The sequence below is a fragment of the Xenopus laevis genome, chromosome 9_10S, assembly GCF_017654675.1.
Source record: "Xenopus laevis strain J_2021 chromosome 9_10S, Xenopus_laevis_v10.1, whole genome shotgun sequence".
NCBI classification, from domain to species: domain Eukaryota; kingdom Metazoa; phylum Chordata; class Amphibia; order Anura; family Pipidae; genus Xenopus; species Xenopus laevis.
In genome coordinates, this window is record NC_054388.1 from 96,526,771 (window position 1) to 96,546,779 (window position 20,009).

The 20,009-nt window shown below is 38.8% G+C and overlaps 2 protein-coding genes across 4 annotated transcripts in view; both read left to right on the forward strand.

Moving 5' to 3' along the window:
• Positions 1 to 13,894, forward strand: part of ocm4.1.S (oncomodulin 4 gene 1 S homeolog) — a 46,532-nt gene extending 32,638 nt beyond the window's left edge. The window contains exon 5 of the mRNA XM_041578488.1: positions 13,439 to 13,894. Coding sequence (XP_041434422.1) covers positions 13,439 to 13,464 — 26 coding nt within the window. The 3' untranslated portion in view covers positions 13,465 to 13,894. The remainder of the gene's footprint in view (positions 1 to 13,438) is intronic.
• On the forward strand, positions 9,533 to 13,894 carry ocm4.4.S (oncomodulin 4 gene 4 S homeolog). 3 transcript variants are annotated; one of them, XM_018237423.2, is made up of 5 exons: positions 9,534 to 9,639; positions 10,375 to 10,442; positions 11,296 to 11,428; positions 12,539 to 12,648; positions 13,439 to 13,894. In XM_018237423.2, exons 2-5 carry the CDS (start codon positions 10,382 to 10,384, stop codon positions 13,462 to 13,464), a joined length of 330 nt encoding a protein of 109 aa, XP_018092912.1. In that variant the 5' UTR covers positions 9,534 to 9,639; positions 10,375 to 10,381; the 3' UTR covers positions 13,465 to 13,894.
• Positions 13,895 to 20,009: the final 6,115 nt, after the last annotated feature.

Here is a 20,009-nt window from a genome sequence, read left to right on the forward strand (position 1 = left end):
CCAACTATCTTTCTATTTACTGGGAGGCATTAGAAATATTTAGAATCTGTAGACAGTAAGGCAAGATGGTAGCATCAAGCTAATATCAGCTGAATGAAATGAATTTTAGCTTCTTAAGGGCTGCCCTGCAGAGAATAGATTGGGGCATTATGTTTTCTGCGAAAAACACAGAATAGCAAAGGTTGGCATTTAAAATGATATTAAATTGTTGCTGTTCTCAATGTATTCCCTTTACGAAGTAAATGTAGAAGCACCAAGAAACACCCTATGTGGCTTAATATATAGGTAAATTAATAGGAATAAAGAGAAAGGCATTTAAAAAGACAAGTCTGTGGGGACAGAAGCTGCATTTAACATTTTAAGATTGGAAATGAGGAGCGCATTGCGGCAGAGGCTAAAACTAATCCCATAAATTATTTTAAGTATATCAATAGTAAAAAGATGCATGTTGAGAGTGTTGCCCCTTTAAATAATGGTAACATATACTGAAAAGGCAAATGTGCTAAATCAGTTCTTTTCTTCAGTTTATACAATAGAGGAGTCAGAGTTCCCAGAACCAACTCATAGCTGCACTGTTGGCTCTCCTCAATCTGGTCAGTGACTGACTTAGGATATGGTTCATAATGCTTTACTAAAAATGAATGTGAACAAGGTGCCAGGGCCAGATGGAATACACCCAAGGGAGAGCTTAGTTCAGTTTTAGACCGGGCTCTATTTCTGATTTTCTCAGACTCTCTTTCATCTGGTATGGTACCTATGGTTTGGAGGAAAGCTGATGTCAGTCCTATATTTAAAAAGGGCAAACAAGGTCTTGGGCTCTATTAAAAGGGGCATAGATTCGCAGGAAGAGGGGGTTATTCTGCCACTGTACAGAGCACTTGTAATGCCCCATCTATAGTATGCCGTACAATTTTTGTCTCCAAAGCTTAAACAGGACATTATTGAATAAGAGAGGGTCCAGAGAAGGGCAACTAAGCTGGTAAAAGGTATGGAAAATCTTAGCTATGAGGAAAAACTGGCCAAATTGGGGATGTTCACACTGCAGAAGAGGCACTGAAAGGGGGGATTTGATAACTACATGTATGCATAACTATATTAGGGGATCGTACAGTAACCTCTTAAATGCTTTATTTACCAGTAGGTCCTTTCAGCTGACAAGAGGGCACCCATTCCAGTTAGAAGAAAGGAGGTTCTTCTCTAAATATTCAGAAGGGGTTTTTTTTACAGTGAGAGCTGTGAAGATGTGGAATTCTCTCCTTGAATCTTAGCTATGAGGAAAAACTGGCCAAATTGGGGATGTTCACGCTGGAGAAGAGGCGCTTAAGGGGTGATATGATAACTATGTATAAATACATACAGGGATCATATAATAATCTCTCTAATGCTTTATTTACCAGTAGGTCTTTCCAGCTGACGCAAGGTCACCCATGGCCAATATCGTTCTAGATTTATTGCTTTTAAGAGAAGGTATATTTTAGTGCCAGGCCTTAACTATAGTAGGTCCCTTTTTCATGTCTTAATATTAACTATTTCTTAGCTCAGAGGTTGCACCCTAGTTGGAGAAGTGCTTGGAGATTTCCTTTTTATTGTAACAAAAATGTCTAGCACTGGTCAGACTGGAATAATTAACTATCGCCTGTCCTCTAACAAAGGAAGATCATCTTTAATGTCCATATCTGCACATTGTGGAAATTCACTAAAATGGTAATAGCTGCTCACAGACTTCCTGACCCACCCTGCTAAGGGGTATGTTAAGCTAGTTCAGCCATTCAAGTCACATCTTTCTCTCTCTCCACAAGTAGACACCCCACTGGAAACCTGCTCATGGCTAAGCAGCAACGTGAGCTCCACTGAAAGTGAGGACCACACTGATGTCCCCCAGTATCCTGGCAGGTCAGTTTGACCCTGTGTAGCTGTGTCCGGAGCGTGTTGTGTATGTATCAGAAGTCCAGCAACACTTAGGGGCAGATTTATCAAGGGTCAAATTGAAAATTTTTACATTTTTAATTTTTTTTTTAATATAGTCAAAATTTGATTTGAGCTTTAAAAAAATCGAAATTCGAATTTGAAATGTATCATGTTCTATCCCTTTTAGAATTCAAAATTTGACTATTTACCATCTAAAATGTGCCAAATTGTTGTTTTAGTATGGGAGACCTCCTACAATTAATTTGGAGTAGTTTGGTGGGTTTTTTTTTTTTTTTTAAATGTTTTTTGGTGAAAAAAAAATGAATCAAATTCCAATTTGATTCAAGTTTGGGTTTTGATTCCCCGAATGTAAATTTTTTTAATAAGTTACGATTGGTAGTTTTTATTTTCGAATTTCGAGTTTTTATAAACTCTTATTCGACCCTTGATAAATATGCCACTTAAAGGGGAACTATCGTGAAAATGAAATTTAATATGTTTCCTCATACTGAAGTAAGAAACTTTCTAAATATAGGGAGTCTCCCTTTCCTAGCAGATGTATTAGACCTCATTCAAATAACTGATTCCAGTACAAACAAAATATAACAAAATAACTGCCTTTTGCCCAAATTCTGCATGTAGAGAGACATGATGGGGCCGATTCACAAAGGGTCGAATATCGAGGGCTAATTAACCCTCGATATTCGACTGGGAATTAAAATCCTTCGAATATCGAAATCGAAGGATTTTAGCGCAAATAGTGCGATCGAACAATCGAAGGATTATTCCTTCGATCGAACGTTAAAATCCTTCGAAACGAACGATTCGAAGGATTTTAATCCAACCATCGAAGGAATATCCTTCGATCAAAAAAAGTTAGCCAAGCCTATGGGGACCTTCCCCATAGGCTTACATTGAGTTCGGTAGCTTTTAGATGGCGAACTAGGGGGTCGAAGTTTTTTCTTAAAGAGACAGTACTTCGACTATCGAATGGTCGAATGGTCCAACGATTTTTAGTTCGAATAGTTCGATTCGAAGTCGTAGTCGAAGGTCGTAGTAGCCCATTCGATGGTCAAAGTAGCCCAAAAAACACTTCGAAATTCGAAGTTTTTTTACTTCGAATCCTTCACTCGAAGTTAGTGAATCGGCCCCGATGTCTGGTAATTTTAATAGAGTGAGCTCTAATACATCTTCTAGGCAAAAGGAGCCCCTCTTTAAGATATATAGGATCATTCATTTGACACCTAACTCCTGAATGAAGACAAAATGAGGAGAAACAGATGCTAAGAGCGGACTAGTGAAGATAAATTTAATTATTTCAGAAACAATGGGAAATATTTAATTGCTGAAGCTTATATTAAATTTTAGTTTTCACGATAGCTCCCCTTTAAAGAGATAAGGCCTGATCTAATGTTATTTCTAAGCAATCATAGGCATAGCTAGATGTTATGTTGCCCTTCTGCAAAATGAGTTTAGGGTTTTCTAAAACTTTGCGGCATTGACCTTTTTTTAAAACATGAAATTTAAATTAAATTGTGCATCTGTCAGGGCTTAAAGTGGCCTTTTACACATTTTGGCCCTACATCAGTCCCTGTGAACATATTTTTCCTCTCCTATCTGATAACATTTGCCAAGTTTGCAGCAGTAACCAATAACAACTAGTGATGGGTGAATTTATTCGGCAGGAGCGAATTTGCAGCAAATTCCCACGATTCGCCAGCGTAAAAAAAATGTATGCTGGCGCAATTTCACCAAAAATGGACAAAAACGAGACGCTGGGAAAGTTTCGCAAATTTTTCGCCATTTCGTGAATTTCGCTGGAAATTTGTGAATTTTTTGGCGAAGCAAAGCGCCCCAAATTCGCCCATCACTAATAACAACCAATAAATCACATTCATAGTTTTAGAGAAAATTAAGGGCTGGACTCCACAAGCGGTTTTTGTCGGATCAGCGACAACAAAAAGTCGCAGGTAAAAACTACATTACATCCGATGTCGGATGTGAACACAGATAGAAGCGTCTGACCGAGTAGTTTTTACCTTTTCGAATTGGTCCAATTGTATCTTGACGCCTGCAAGTCCGTCCAACTTGTCGTCTGTGTTTTGTCGCTGGGCGTTGATCCGACAAAAATCGCTCGTGGAGTCCAGACCTAAAACGAGAATGTTGTTATATGGGGTAGTGATGGGCAAATAAATTCTGTAGGCGCGATTTCTAGGTGAATTTCTGCGTTTCACTGCCGGTGAATAAATTTGCGAAACTGTGGAGAAAATTCGCCAGGCAAAAAATCCGCTGTGTTGGAAAAAACTGGGCGCGGAGCAGAATTATTCAGACGCCCTTTGACTTTAATGCATTTGGACAAAATAGGCATGCATATAAAAATTGTCGCAGGCGGCAAAATTGACGTGCGTCAAAATTATTTTGACGCCCATTGACTTCAATGCATTTCGCTAATTTTTCGGATTTCACGGGAAAGTCATGAATTTTTTGTCTAAGCGAAACAGGACAAATTCGCCCATCACTAATATGGGCCTCTAAGTGTGCCCAGGAGCAGTAACCCTTAACAGCCAATAAGATATTTGCTTTTAAACAGGTGCTCAGTAAATACTACCTGCTGAATGGTTGCTACTGCACCTGGGCAAAAAGGGGTTATGTAATAAAAGGCACTGAGGCTCATTTATAAACTTCACGCAGGGCAGATTGGTTTGCACAGTGAATATCTAACAATTACTAGAGGGGAAAAAAACAAAAAAACTCTGAATGGCTTAAAAAGGTCCAATAGGCTCGGTGTAGCTCCCATAAACTTCTATGGGACCTTCACTGCTTTTAATTGAAGAAGTTTTGCATTAGAGTTTTAGAGAAATTAAAAAAATGTATTTTCAGTGGAAAAATTCAATTTGTGAAAAAAATAGAAATTCAACTTTTAGTAAATAGGCCCCCATAGTGCTTTTTATTACATAATGGCCATAGTCTGAAGAGCACCAGACTGGGGATGGGGGAAGGGGTAGTATACATTTAATAGTATGTGATAAAAGGTGAATGTCTACATTACATATGGGGTTTATTTCTGTGAAGCTAGGTGTACTTGTGAATGCAACAGTTAAATATGTATATGGATGAAGGTTAGAGACTTGTTTTGATTTATCCATGTGCCTACGCTGTGAAAAACAAACCAAGTGCCGCATCAGATTATCCTGTAATGCCTTAACATGAAGTTAAATGGTGGAAGGTCTATGCTATATTCTCCTTTCCTGTGTGGGGTAATTAGAGAGGCACGTCAGTAAAAGAACCACTGAACTCTGACTTCCGCAGACAGGCAGAAACATTCCTCCTATGCAGCATTCCCTATTTATGTAAGGCCTATTTTAGATGGAGAGTCAGTTCTTCTTTACACTCATGTATGGGCTGGATCATTGTGGGAGCAGGCTATAACATATTGTGGATACTGCACACAGCTGCTGCAATACTAAGGAGCATATTTATCAAAGGTCGAAGTTAAAAAACCTTTGAACTTCGAATTCAAAAAGACCAACCGAATGGAGGTCGAAGTTTTTTTGGGGTCGAAGTGGGCCGAATTCGGCCTACTTCGATTCTTCTTCGATCTCCGAGACTCCCCCAATTGCTTCCATACAGGTTCTAGGAGGTCCCCCATAGGCTAAAACAGCACTTCGGCAGCTTTTAGGTGGCAAATGGTCGAAGTCGAAGTTTTAAAGAGACAGCACTTCAAAAAAATTCGAATTTCGAAGTTTTTTCAAATTCGAATCGAAGTTGGACTATTCCCTTGTCAAAGTACACAAAAAATAGCTCAAAATTTGAAGTTTTTCAATTCAAAACTTCACCTCGACCTTTGATAAATCTGCCCCTAAATGTCCTTTTCTGGGTGAGCTCCTTAAATAAAACATTTCCAGTTTTTCTTATGATTTCTTATGACACGTCCGTTTAGTCCTACCCTTAGGGGCAGATTTATCAAGGGTCGAACTTCGAATTCATGGGAGTTTTTTAAAATTTGGATCAACAGGATCGACCCGAAAACTCAAATTGAATTCTAATCATTTTTCAAACTCCATTCAAATTTTTTTGGAGCAAAAAGCTTGAATGTCAGGAAGGCTGCAAACAACTCCAAATTGATCCCAGGACATCTTCCATAGGGTAAAACAGCAATTCGGCAGGTTTTAGGTGGCGAATAGTCAAATTCATGTTCTTAAAGGGCCAGAGTATGATTAATCTCGAAAATCGAATTCAAATTTTTGAAAAAAAAACTCACACAGGATTTTAACGATTCCATAGTTGAATTTGACAGATTTGGCCATAAAAAAAACTCGAAAATTATAATTAAAAATTTAATTTATATTATAATTAAAAATTTAATTTATATTATAATTAAAAATTTTAATTTTAATTCAACCCTTAATAAATCTGCCCCTATGTGTTGGGAAATGAAACCAAGCATTATTCCTTTCTTGATTATCTCCACATCTCCTCTCACCTACAAATCCTGTTCGTTCCTCTACTTAGTTCATATGTGTCTCCCTTTCAAATCCCTTCGGTTATTCATCTCTCTTCCCTGCATGGTATAACATTTTAACAAATAGCTGTCCAACTAGAGGCCTGCACACAGGGCTGTCATCAGGGAGGGATAGTCAGGAGTCCTGTTAGGGAACCAGTCAATACAGGATCCATACTGCAACCATCAAAGAGGTGGGGATTCATGCTACAGGCAGAGAGTTTCTATGGATCAGGGTTAGTTTTAGAGAGGCATATGTATGCTAGTTGGGCATATATGGTCCCATGATGCAGAACTTACAGTAGTAAATCAAGCGTTTTTGCCATCTTAATCATCACTGCTGCAAGTTGGGCTGAATAGTATATTTTCTCTACTACTTTGCCCAGCACTTCCTCTCTCTCTTTTTCACACCTGATGGACGTTCGCTAACACACACACAAACATGCCAGTCACTTGCCCTCTTTGAATTGTGGCCCTGTCCACTTTGCCATAGGTAGGTGTCTCTGCTTCCTATCTTCAGCCCTGACCAAACAACCCAGCACCAGTTGCCTCAAAAGAAGCACTGACAAAGATTGGGAAACTACAATTTTTAATGCAGGTTTGTCATGTAGGACACCCAGTCCCCCTTGGAAATCTGGTTTCAATGAGTTGTTTGGCCTCTTACACTTTATTACATATGGGAACCATTGGTGGCCACCAGGAATTAGGCTCATGGATCATGGAATGTTTCAAGTGCTGTGGTCCTCTTAGAGCAGTAAAAATGCATATTTCTGGACTCATTTTCAAATGCTAGCATGCATACAAACAAAAGGGAAGGTGTTAATCTCTAAATGAGACTACACGAGGGATGAGGCAAAAGAATGTTTGTTGTGCTCCCTTTAATGTTGCAGCCCAGACTGGGAAACATTCTGAGTTTCTGAGGGATGTGGTTTAGGATGATTTACAGATGAAAGGGGATACACATATATATTCTGTGTAGTAGGGCTTGACCTGACCTGGGCAGTATTGTAGCTTGGTTGACCTAACAGACTAAGTCAAGAAGGCCCTGCAAGACGTTAATGCCTTCACTGCCAGTGATCGTCATAGATAGGGTCTAGGTATCACCATTAACTAGTGATTATAGCTCCAAACTGAGTGCGTTAGGTCCTTGGTAGTAAATGTGATGTATTCATATTTAGAAATGTAGAACATTAGATGCAACGACCCTGGTGTATGCAGGATGGATCAAAGTGATTAGGGGTTAAAATGCAGGTAAAAGTAATAGCCACACAGTATTTGTATGAGCAGTTTCTCACTGCCTTCTAGCTAGTTGAACTTTATGGGGCAGATTTATTAAGGGTCGAATTGAAAATTCGAATTTGAATTTTCAATTTTTTTTTTCATGGTCAAAACTCTCAAATTTCAATTGTGAATTATCCAAACTCGATTCGATTTTTAATTCAAATTTTGAGATTTATCACACTCAAATACTCAAATGCAACTATTCGCCACCTAAAACCTTCATGTATAAGTCAATGGGAGAGGTCCAGGGACCAATTTGGACATGTTAGTAGCTGACATTTTCTGAGAAAAAACTCTAATCGAGTTTAGTCTAATTCAATTCGAAGTCGGTAAAATTTGTGCGAGTTAAAGATAATAGATTTTATTATTAAATAACCCTCCAAACAGATTTCGACTATATTCAAATTTAATAGAGTTCAAAAAAACTGAAATTGAAATTTGACCTTTAGGGTAGGACTACACGGCCGTTTTCGGCGGGATCGGACGCAATGCGACAAAAGGCTGCACGCTACGTCTGCATCCGACAGTCGTTGAGAGTTCATCCGACATTTCTATCTCTTATCTTATTTTCGTTGCATGTGACTTGTCGCAGGCGTTTTGTCGCAGTGCGTCGGATCGTGCCGAAAACGTCCGTGTAGTCCTACCCTTAGGGGAAGATTTATCAAGGGTCGAACTTCGAATTCATGGGAGTTTTGAATGTCAGGAAGGCTGCAAACAACTCCAAATTGATCCCAGGACATCTTCCATAGGGTAAAACAGCAATTTGGCAGGTTTTAGGTGGTAAATAGTCAAATTCATGTTCTTAAAGGGCCAAAGTATGATTAATCTCGAAAATCGTATTCAAATTTTTTTTAAAAAAACTCAAACAGGATTTTAACGATTCCCTAGTTGAATTTGTAGACTTGGCCATAAAAAAAACTTGAAAATTATAATTAAAAATTACATTTATATTATAATTAAAAATTAACATTTTAATTCAACCCTTAATAAATCTGCCCCTATGTGTTGGTAAATGAAACCAAGCATTATTCCTTTCCTAATTTTTTCCACATCTCCTCTCACCTACAAATCCTGTTCGTTCCTCTACTTACTTCATATGTGTCTCCCTGTCAAATCCCTTCTGTTATTCATCTCTCTCTCTCTCTTCCCTTAATTCAAGGTCAGACTGGAGCCTTTGGGGCCCACCGGGGCTGCACAACGACGGGCTCCTGGTAGTCCATGGGGGCCCAGTCTGACCGCTAAATTCTCGGCATGTGAAAAAACCAAGTTGAAACAAAAATGCATGCACAAAAAATGCTGAAACGTGCCTATGTGCTTAAAAGCACACAAGCAGGCCAGCAACAGGGGGTAAGGTCTGTGCCAGGGGGGGCCCATTAAGGTCGGGACCCACTGGGTTTTTTCTCGGTATCCCGCCGGCCCAGTCGGACCCTGCGTTCATAACTCTATAAGGGTAGGAGGAGGCAGAAAGGCGAGTATGTAATGTAAATGGTGAGAAGAGTATACCGGCATGGGTGCAATTAGAAATCTCGTTCCACGTGGTTCACAGCTATGTGACTATGATTATACAGGCAATAAAGGTGGCGAGAGAAGTAATTACTTCTGCAGAGATTTCGTCCACATTTCATTGCCAGAATCAAGACACGAAATTGCCTTGAACTAAATAAAGATTTTGCACAGCACTCATATAATAAATGGTATTAAGTTCATTAGGCTATGGTATTGGAATGCTCATGAAACCATTTGCATTCCTATAGGATATAAATACCACAGCTACTAGCTTGCAAGTTTTTTAGCTAACCCTCTGAGAAATTGATCTGGTCAAAGCCTCTGGCTTTCTGTATATGGACAGGGGAAGAGTTTACAAGCTATATAAGCAGCATCCCACCGCATAGACCCGTGCAAGCAGCATTAAGAAGATCACATCAAGTCCAATTAAAGAGGAATTAAGGGTGAGTTGCAATGACTGTTTTGGAATATTCATCCATTTCTAAGATCTCTGCCTACATGAACTGGAAAAAGGAAACATCTAGATCCAAGATCATGTGAATGGAACAAGAACAGATCCCTGTGTGAATAAGGACTATAAAAGGCACAAAGAACAAAAATCAATGGAAAAACAATATTACTGCAAAACTCCACCATCAGGCCTACAGCTGTGAACAAGGACTTTGCATTGTTAACAACTACAGTGGCCTCTAATGTTTTAAAAGGCTGGCTAAACGTTAAAGCTGTATCATTTTGGTGTAACGTAATTCCTATTGCATGCTTACGACACATTTAAAGCAGAATGTAATGATGTGGATTTTTTGACGATGCATTACCATGATGAAGCCTATGAAATAATCCATGACATAACAGATGTTCTAAAAGTTGTTATGAAATACACATGTCGCTGTAGTGATTTAACAGCCCTTTAATGAATATTGCATGGAAATCTTCTATTTCCATTGTTTCTGTGCCAGCAAATAGCCACGTGCAAAAAAAAAAGAAACAATAGCCTTCTTCTTAATACTGAGAAGTTGTTCTTAAAGACAAAAAACGATAGTTCGGTTTATGGCAGATATATACTAAACATATTTTAGTTACATGGCTCAATCTTTGCTTTGTTTGTAACCCGTTTCTAATGTATGTTCCTACTGAACCTCCTTAAAAAAAACTTAATATTTCACTGTATCTCTCCCCAGATACAAAATGGCCTTCGGTAGTGTCCTAAGTGAGGCTGACATCTCTGCTGCTCTGCAGGCTTGCCAAGGTAACTTATTGTTAAATGTTATCCTCCTCTTTAGACTTTTAATATGTTATAGAATGGCTAATTCATAGCTGCTTTTCAATTGGCCTTCATTTTTTCTTTTTTTATAGTTTTGAATTACTTGCCACCTTCTGACTCTTTCCAGCTTTCAAATAGGGGGTCACCGACCCCATCTAAAAAAAACAAGTGCTCTGTAAGGCTACACTTGGGGAGGCACATTTATCAAAGGTCGAATTTCGAATTCATGGGATTTTTTAAAAACCTCCCGTAAACTCCCATAAATTCGAAAATTTACTAACAAAATAAAATTTTACAAACTCAGATGAATTAAATCGACCTGAAAACTCAAATCGAATTTGAATCAAATTTTAAAAACTAAAAACGTTAGGAAGGCTGCAAACAACTCCAAATTCATCCCATGATGTCTCCCGTTGACTTAAACAGCAATTCGGCATTTTTTTGGTGGCGAATAGTCGAATTAGAATTCTTAAAGAGCCAGAGTATGATAAATTTTTTTAAAAACTCGAATTGAATCTGAAATTTTTAATTTTATCCATGATAAAGCTGTGCCCATCCAGCAACTGCCAGTATACATGCCCTGATTTCAACTCCCTAGGAATGGTAAAAGCTAAGGGAAGGCGACTGGTGTTTTATACATTAGAACAGAATTGTAAAGTCCCAACCTCACACCCAGACCAAGGTATATAGACTAGGCTGCGGAAATGTATCCAAATGACAATGGTTAGGGTGTTCCTTGAATGTCAGCTACATTTTTAATAAGTTTAAAGCTGATTATTATATATTATTATTCTTCCAGCATTGTTTAAAATGTATTTATCTGGCCTTTGTTATGCAGCTGCTGACTCCTTCAACTACAAAGCCTTCTTTGCCAAGTCTGGTCTGAGCAGCAAGTCCGCAGATGATGTGAAGAAAGTCTTTGCCATCATCGACCAGGACAAGAGCGGCTTCATTGAGGAAGATGAACTGAAGTGAGTAAGAGCAAAATGTTCAGTCGCATAGAAATATATATCCTTCTCTCATTTACCAAGTGATGCGTTGTTTTCTCTCCACGATGAACATTTGAACCTACAATTCATTTTAAAAAATACTGAAAATAAATTGACCTCCTTAAATATTAGACCTTCCGCCCATCCAAAAACTAACTGTAATATAAAATGATGATTTGTATGTGGTCTCAAAGATCAAAGCAATTTTGCACAGCAACTGCCTTGATGGCATCATATAAAAAGTGGCTGCTGCTGGGGTCCACAGCAAAATAATTTTAGGGACCCCAAAATATCCAGAGGCTGTCCGGTTTTACCAATATATACCAATCCTATTGAGGTACTACATGATCTGACTGTCTCATACTGTATGTATGGGTATAACTGAACATATCCGAACTGATCAACTCACTCCTTGCTTGGTCAATTTACACTGATAGTGCTGTCTGCTATTTTTAGACATATCTGGATCATTTACAAACACTAAGCAGATCTGCAATTGGGCAATAACCTATGGCAACCCATTAGATGTTTGGGTTTTTTTGTTCTAACTGAAGCTTTCGGAAAAAAAAGATGATCACAGATTGGTTGCTATGGGTTAGTGCCCAGGTGCAAATTTGCCTGTTTCCCCCAAAACCATCCTAGGCCAGCAGGGGACAGAGAGCAGAGAGCTTTGTGCCACACTGGGCTGGGAGTGGTACAATCCTTCCATAGGCTAATTACAAATAAAAACAGTCCTCCAGCCTATGGAAGGATTGCGCCACTTCCAGAGTATTCTTATGTTGAGTCCGAGTGTAACACTGGGCTAGGGTGGGTTTGGCGGATTTTTGGTAATACTGACATGTTCTTATGGATTTTCAATTCCTCAAAGGAATATTTGTAGGCTAAATCCTGTACTTCCAGATTAAAATGATCCTAGAAATTGTTGCTTTTTAATATTGAAACTTCTCTTGTATCCTAATTTGAGGGCAGTACCAATGTTTCACATTCTAGAGACTGGATAACTAGTACAATGATGACATTAGTATAAGACAAGCATTACCTGTCAGTAGTTTCTTGCTAACATGATTCTTTTCTTGATGATCTTCCTCAAAGGCTGTTCCTCCAGAACTTCAGCTCCAGTGCCAGAGCTTTAACTGATGCTGAGACCAAGGCTTTCCTGTCTGCTGGAGACTCCGATGGTGATGGCAAAATTGGAGTTGATGGTAAGTGGACACACACACACTTCTGTGGTCAGCTGAAGTAGAGGGTCATTGGTTTGTTTTCAATAGTTTTAGCTGGAAAAATAAATGAAAAAGTTATCTATTGTGATATCTTCTTGAAGGCAAACTAAAGCCTCACAAAGAATAAGGTTTGATCTAGGCTTACTGTACCAGTCAAGTACAGCACCCCAAAGCTGTAAAAACTAGTGCCTCCAAAATATCCCTAGCAGCTCTATATCATTCTTCTCAGTTTACTAAAGCACGTGTTTAGCCAGCTTTGGCTGTTGTCAGTCATTTGAGCTAAGGGATAGACTCACAGTATACTAAATACACAAGTGAAACTCTCTTTGTTTGTTTAGTATAGCAGCTGCCATATTAGCTTGGTGTGCCATCACTTACTGCCAGAGTCTCTCCCTGCTCACTCATAGCTCTGTGCTCAGATTACAGCAGGGAGAGAAGGAGGGAGGGGGGAATAGGGAGCAAACTGAGCATGCTCAAGCCCTAGCCCTGGGGTTTATGCTAAAACAGGAAGTCTGATACAGAAGCCTATGTGTACACAATAGAAAGAAAATAAATTATGTGTTTATTTTGACAGAGGACTCAGAGCAGCATTACTTTGAGGGTTTACTGGTGTATTTATATAGACCTTTCTGATAAAGCTTACTTAGTTTTAGCCTTTCCATCTCCTTTAATGGGTTAACTGCATAAAGTGTGTAAAGTAGCAATGCCATGTTCTGTTTTGATGGAAATAATTTGTCATTTATTCAATAAACCTTTTTTTTTTTCATTTTAGAATTCCAGGCTTTGGTCAAGGCTTAAACATTCTACCACGTCAGTCTGTGAACTTTACTAAACAATAACGATCCACAATTTTGACTTTTTCTAAATAAACTGAAATAAATGGAACCTGGTTTAGTGGAACACAACCATCTCTTTGCTGTGTTTCAATTCCTGGAGGACAAGTTTTGAAAACATCACCTGCTAGCGGAATCCAAGGCATTTATTCTGCAAAAGAAGACATTTTTGTTACCATTAGCCAACAATGCAACCTATGACCAGCAATGTGTCCAAGAGTCGTATAATAAAGATAACTTGTTATTTTTGTAAATGGGTAGAGCGTTGAGCAATGTTAAACCTGTCATGACTTTTGTAAATCCACAAACATAATACTTCTTTCAATGTCTTCATGGGTTGAGGCAGCAGAATAAAGAAAACTTGGGGGCTATCAATAAATCTATTTTGGAATCAACTTGTTGTATGATTCTTCTGTAGGATAATTACAACAAAGAATTATCATTCCTTTATCATTATCATTATTCATTATTCAGCTTTTGCTGAACAGCATCTTTCGATATCCTCAGCCAGCAACCAGCTTACAGTGGATGAAGAAAGAAGTAGTTTAACAGTGGAATGACATGAGACTTGCTAGGCAAAGTCTGAATACAGAAGAGCTGACAATCTGAACTAGTCTCTTTTTACTTATACATTGCTCTTCTTTATTTCCCATCTTTCCCATAACTTCACTCTTTAATCATATTGTAAAGCTCTATAGTCAATCAAGCCATTATTTTTTTTACCATTACCATAACCTCTCAACTGGTCACTAAAGGTGACTCTCAATTACTTCCAACTTCCCTTATCTCTCTATTTCCAGACTCTGATCTCTAACAATTGTCTTGCTCAGCCCCTTCATCCCTAACTCATTCAATCCTCAATCTTTCAATATGCTTCCCATTTGTCTTAATTGATTTAGCTCATTATACTTTTTCACTTTTTAGTCTGGTGCACACAGGTCTTTGAAATAGGGCAGCACATAATGTATGACGTTTATCTTAAATAAATTGTTTACCTTTAGGGCAGAGACACGCATGGAGATTCGAGGAGATTAGTCGCCCAGCGACAAATCGACTTCAGGCCGCTAATGTCCCTGCAATGCCTTCCCGCCGGCTAAAATCGAAATCATCGGCGGGATGGCACTCGGAGCCCTTCGTTTTCCGAAGTCACCCAAAGTTTTCTCATGAGGCAACTTTGGCCGACTTCGGAAAACGAAGCTCTTCCAGTGCCACCCCGCTGGTGATTTAGATTGTAGCTGGCGGGACGGCATTGCGGGGAGATTAGTCACCCGAAGAAGAAGCGATTTGTCACCAGGTAACTGAAACTCCCCGAATCTCCATGTGTGTCTCTGCCCTTAAATTAACTTTAGAGAGAATGCTATTCACAGACAATATGCATTTGGTTTTCATTTTTTTTTATCATTTGTGATTTTTTAATTAGTTATTAGTCATTAGTTTGTTATGAAGCTCTCCAGTTTGCAATTGTAGCAGCTATATGCTTGCTAGGGTCCACATTATCCTAGCAACCAGGCATTGATTTAAATACATTATGAATAGGAGAGGGGCTGAACTAATTATTTTCAAAATATGACCTCATCATGACCAAATCATGATATAGTTTTAAAAAGATGATTTTAGCATTTTATATATATATATGATTGTTATTTCTTGTTTAAAATACCTTTTTCACAATACAGACTTAGGTGCAACTGTGATCGAATAAGTACAGACCAAGTCAGTTTAATGTACATTCATTTCTATGTGTTACTCTACACAATAGATTCCTTTATTGAAGAGGTATCTGTCTTGGTCAGACTTGCCAACGAACCTTCAAAAAAAGGGATAAGCAAGCTCAGCATCCTTTAGTCATCTAATATATAATTAAGGTGTCACAGCTTTTACCATAATAGATAGGACAGTGTACTGTAAGGTAGGACAGTGTATTGTAAGGTAATGTTACATAGTAAGTTAATAGTGGGAGTAGCCTCGCACCCTAAGGCAATGGTGTGTCAAGCATAAAGGGCATAAAGCTGCCGTGCTGTTGTTTCCCTTTAGCTTCATATGGACCATCTACTAAAGCCATCCCTTACAGCAATAATACCTATGGAAGTGGCAATTAAAGGAGAACTAAAACTTACTGAAGTAGCTAGAAATGTTATACATTATGTTTTGCACTTCTGTACCAAGCCAAGGCAACCACAGCCCTTCAACAGGGAAGATCTGTGTCTCCAAAGATGCCCCAGTAGCTCCCCATCTTCTTTTCTGCTGATTCACTGCACATGCTCTGTGCTGCTGTCACTTACTGAGCTTAGGGACCCACTCACAATATCCAGTACACATAGAATAGAAATGTCACAATATAAGGCTGATTAGTAATTAATACAGATAATTACTACATGGCAGCACAGAAACCAGTGCAATTAGCATCAGAATTTAATAATCAGCCCTGTAGCATCATCTTATATTACAGACCAACCTCATTTTCTGCTGGATAATTAGTGACGACCCCTAAGCTTAGCTTCTCAACAGCTGCTCAGAGCCCACTGAGCATGTGAGTGTCACAGACACTTTCCAAGATGGTGACCCCCTGTGACAAGTTTGAAGTCCTGGATCATTGCTGCTAATGAGATGCTGGTGCAATAAGTTCAGTATATAAAATATGGCATTTTTAGCCCAATTAATTTTTAGGGATTACTTCTTCTTTAAAGGGCCAGTTTAATATGAGCTAAAAGAGCACTACACAGTATCGAGCACTTATGCCTGTAATGTAGACTATACGGCCCTTCCATTTGCACCACAAGCAAATGATTGTTTTGTGTGACTCAAAAACATACTTTTAAAAAAAATCTATGAAAGTTTATGTGATCCTCTCTTACATAATACAGATATGGGACCTGTTATCCAGAATGCTCCGGGACCTGAGGTTTACTGGATGACAGATCTTTCTGTTATTTGGTTCATAAACATTAAATAAACCCAATAGGCCTGGTTTGCCTCCAATAAAGATGAATAATATCTAATCTTGGATCAAGTACATAGTAATGTTTTATAATTACAGAGAAACAATAAATATTTTTTTTTATTATTTGGATAAAATGGAGTCTATGGGAGACGTCCTGTATAATCCATTGAATTTTCAGTCTATCGTGTGACTGTGTTGGGATTTCTAGCACTTATACGGCAAGATCATAACAACCAAATCCTCTAACAAAGCACACTGTCATTTGGCCTTTATGCCTTTGTCAGGGGCCTATCGGCTCCTAGCGGAGAAGTCCGGACCCAGGAGGAAGCTTCAGGACAAAGTTCAAGTTCACGGTAATCAAAAGTCAATTCCAGGCAGCAGTTTAATTGGCAGGCAGCAAAGGAAATAGGTTCAGACAAGAGTCAAAGTCCAGGAATACAATCAGGAACAATTTAGGAACGCCCAGGAACCAAGGTACCAATTCCTATAATTGGGCATTGAACCTGTGACCTGGAAGTCCATTTATTTTCAAATTTTGCCCGGGGGCGTGACGTCATTGTTTTCGGCATCAAGGCGCCGGCAGCATCCACGTGGGTCATGGGTGCCGCCATCTCTGAATCGACGCCGCCGGAGACGGGAGCGCCAATGGGCACTCCTGACAGCCTTAAAATGAAATTACATGACTGTAGTTCTATATTTTTTCCTTGTGTATAGGTAATTAGAGAGGCATGTCAGTAACAGAGCCACCTTACAGGCCTGACCTTCATACAGTGGCAGCAACATTCCTCCTTTGCATCATTCCTTATTTGCGCAGAGCTTTTTTTAGTTGGGGGGCCCATTCTTCCTTGTATATTATAGTCTAGCTAAGGCTGCTGTAGATATACCCTATTTATTGATGGGGGGCAGTTATTACAAACTGGAATATTTGCAGTTCTTGTAAATTACAAGTTGTTGGCACCCAGACTGCTTTAGAACTACAAATCACATTATCTCTACAACCACCAATAATTTGACACAAATATGTGTGGAAGATGTAGTGCCACAGCAGCTGGCGTGCCAAAGGTTGCCTATCTCTGGTGTTAAAGATCATGTTGGGTTCCAGTTGCTTTGATGAGCAGAAACAGCATATATCTATTAGGAAGAAAAGAACATGATCAGCTGTCACAGTAATTCTTGTTTATCTCAGCAGTAGGTAATTGTATCTGCCTCTGAGTTTTAAGTCTTCAGACTAGGGGTCTGGATGTGTTCTTATAGCTACTTTCTTATATCTGGATGGAGTACTGCCTATGAGAAGTAAACATCTCTGCTATATAATGTTCTTTTTTTGGTTCACATTCTTTCAACCACCTCGGTAGTGCCTGATTCACTTACTGTATTATTTAATATGCCTCTGTAGACCCAGTGCTACAGGCATGGAATCCATTATCTGGAAATCCATTATCCAGAAAGCTCTGAATCACGGGAAGGCCGTCTCCCATACACTCTATTTCCTGTAAATAATTAAAATTTAAAAAAAAAATCTCTTTGATAATCAAACAGTAGCTTGTACTTGATCCCAACTAAGGTATAATGAATCCGTATTGGAGGCAAAACAATCCTATTGGGTTTAATGTTTAAATTATTTTATGATAGTATGGAGAGCCAAATTACAGAAGGACCCCTTAACTAAAATAAAACTCATTCTGGACCATATATGTTTTCTGCCATCTAAACAATACCATTATGTTTTCAATTTTCACTGTTCACTCATATATTGCTTTTTCAACTACTCTATATCTTGCCTCCGATAATTATGATTAAGAAGCAATTTACATGAACTATAACCATGCACCTTGTATAAAGACCATATCCCAGAGGGACAGGCCAGGGCCGCTACTGACATGAGGCAAGTGAGAACCTTGCCTCAGACGGTATTGAGTGGGCATTTTCTGGGTTTTTTTTAAATTTTAAATTCGGCTCTGCTAGTGCAGTTCTAAGAGCAGAGCTGGTGATGGAAATGGCAGCCATTCTGCTTAGGGAATATCCCAGGGCCAACTATCAGCACTAGGGATGGGTGAATTTTTTCACCTTGTTTCGCTACGGAAATGACGCACAGCCCTGAGATATTCCATAAGCATAATGGATGCCATTTCCACCCCCCACTCTGCTCTTAGACTTGTTTGGCATCCTGCATAGGAAAAGATGCATCACGTCAAAAAAAATTAGACTCTTTAATGGGCGTTGGCAACATTTTGCCGGCGGCAAATTTTTGACGAAACGAAACTGGTCAAATTTGCTCAAGCCTAATCAGCACTGCTATTTACAGGAACTGCTTAACAGGGTGCATAGGATTGCATCACCCTAGCATGCCAAGAAAACATGGCTTGCTGTAGCAGAATGATATGGGTAAAACTAGCACTCCATTAATTAACTCTGTCTTGTTTTTAGTTTTTAAATCTATTAATCAGCTGGCTTTCTGCTACATTATTCAGGAGTAGGAACCAGTAATGCAGCCATACGGCTTTCAAGAGCATTTACAATTAACTTTAGAACCACTGTAGATGTTTAATGAATATATAAAGGCACATTGCTTAGAATTATATTTTCTTTCATATGGATTTACTAGCAGCAAACAGTTCTAGCAGATCCAACCTTGATGGATCATTTTTCCACCTAACTTACTATGTAACTATTTTACTATGTATGGTTAATCACTGCAGGTACCCATTTGTTAGGCATCCCACCCCCCAGTGATATTAAATTATATTATAATGGCTTTCCACAGACCCGGCACTCTTCTTCACTGAAAAATGCTTGAGCCAGGGTGCTATAATAGTGAGCACTGCCATCTCCTTTACTGTCCTGGGATCTTTGCTGTGACCCTAGGCTATGTGCATGCTTAGCAGGGCAAAAGTTAAACCCCGGGAATTGTTCCACGTCCAAATCTGAAAATACTCCATCTAAAACTTGCCGAATTCATGTAAAAGTCAATGGCAGATATCCCCTTAACCATTTGAAGATGTTTTAAACCTCACTGAGGGGGTTATTGATTAAAGTCCGAATGCAAAAAGCTTGTGGTTTTTTTTTTTACTATAAAATCCGAACTTTAAGTGGGGGGGAAAACTTTTCTTTTGATATTTATTATGCCTGGAGGATGGAAAAAATCAGAATCCAAAAATCATCCATCTCAGACCTGTCGAAATTTGTATATAAGTCAATGGGAGATGTCCCTATCCTATTTGGAAGTTTCTGTGGTCTGCGCTGGAATTAGCCTGAAAAGCTGATTATTTAAGGCAAAAATCCAAAAAGTTCTAGCATTTTGGAAAAAGCCCGAAAAAAATTGCGTTTGTCCCCAAATCGGATTTTTGCTCGATTTTATCGAGTTTGTCCCCAATCCGATTAAATCTTGATTTTTAATAATAAATACGGTCCAATCATTGATTCTAGTTTGGGCAGACTTTTTTCTTATTTAAATAAAGTTTCGGATTTTGATAGATAAAGCCCGAAATGTTCAGAGTTTTCGGCGTAAAATGCAAACAATTTGTGTTTTTAGAGCGACAATCTGAAAAATCTGCGGTCACAGTTCATTG

What these genes read in the sequence shown, in the direction of transcription:
- ocm4.4.S (XM_018237422.2), top strand. Translation starts at nt 10,382, where the DNA reads ATGGCCTTCGGTAGTGTCCTAAGTGAGGCTGACATCTCTGCTGCTCTG. An exon ending in TGCTCTGCAGGCTTGCCAAG is followed by an intron (nt 10,443 to 11,295) that starts GTAACTTATTGT and finishes TTTGTTATGCAG; the next exon opens with CTGCTGACTCCTTCAACTAC. An exon ending in ATTGAGGAAGATGAACTGAA is followed by an intron (nt 11,429 to 12,538) that starts GTGAGTAAGAGC and finishes TCTTCCTCAAAG; the next exon opens with GCTGTTCCTCCAGAACTTCA.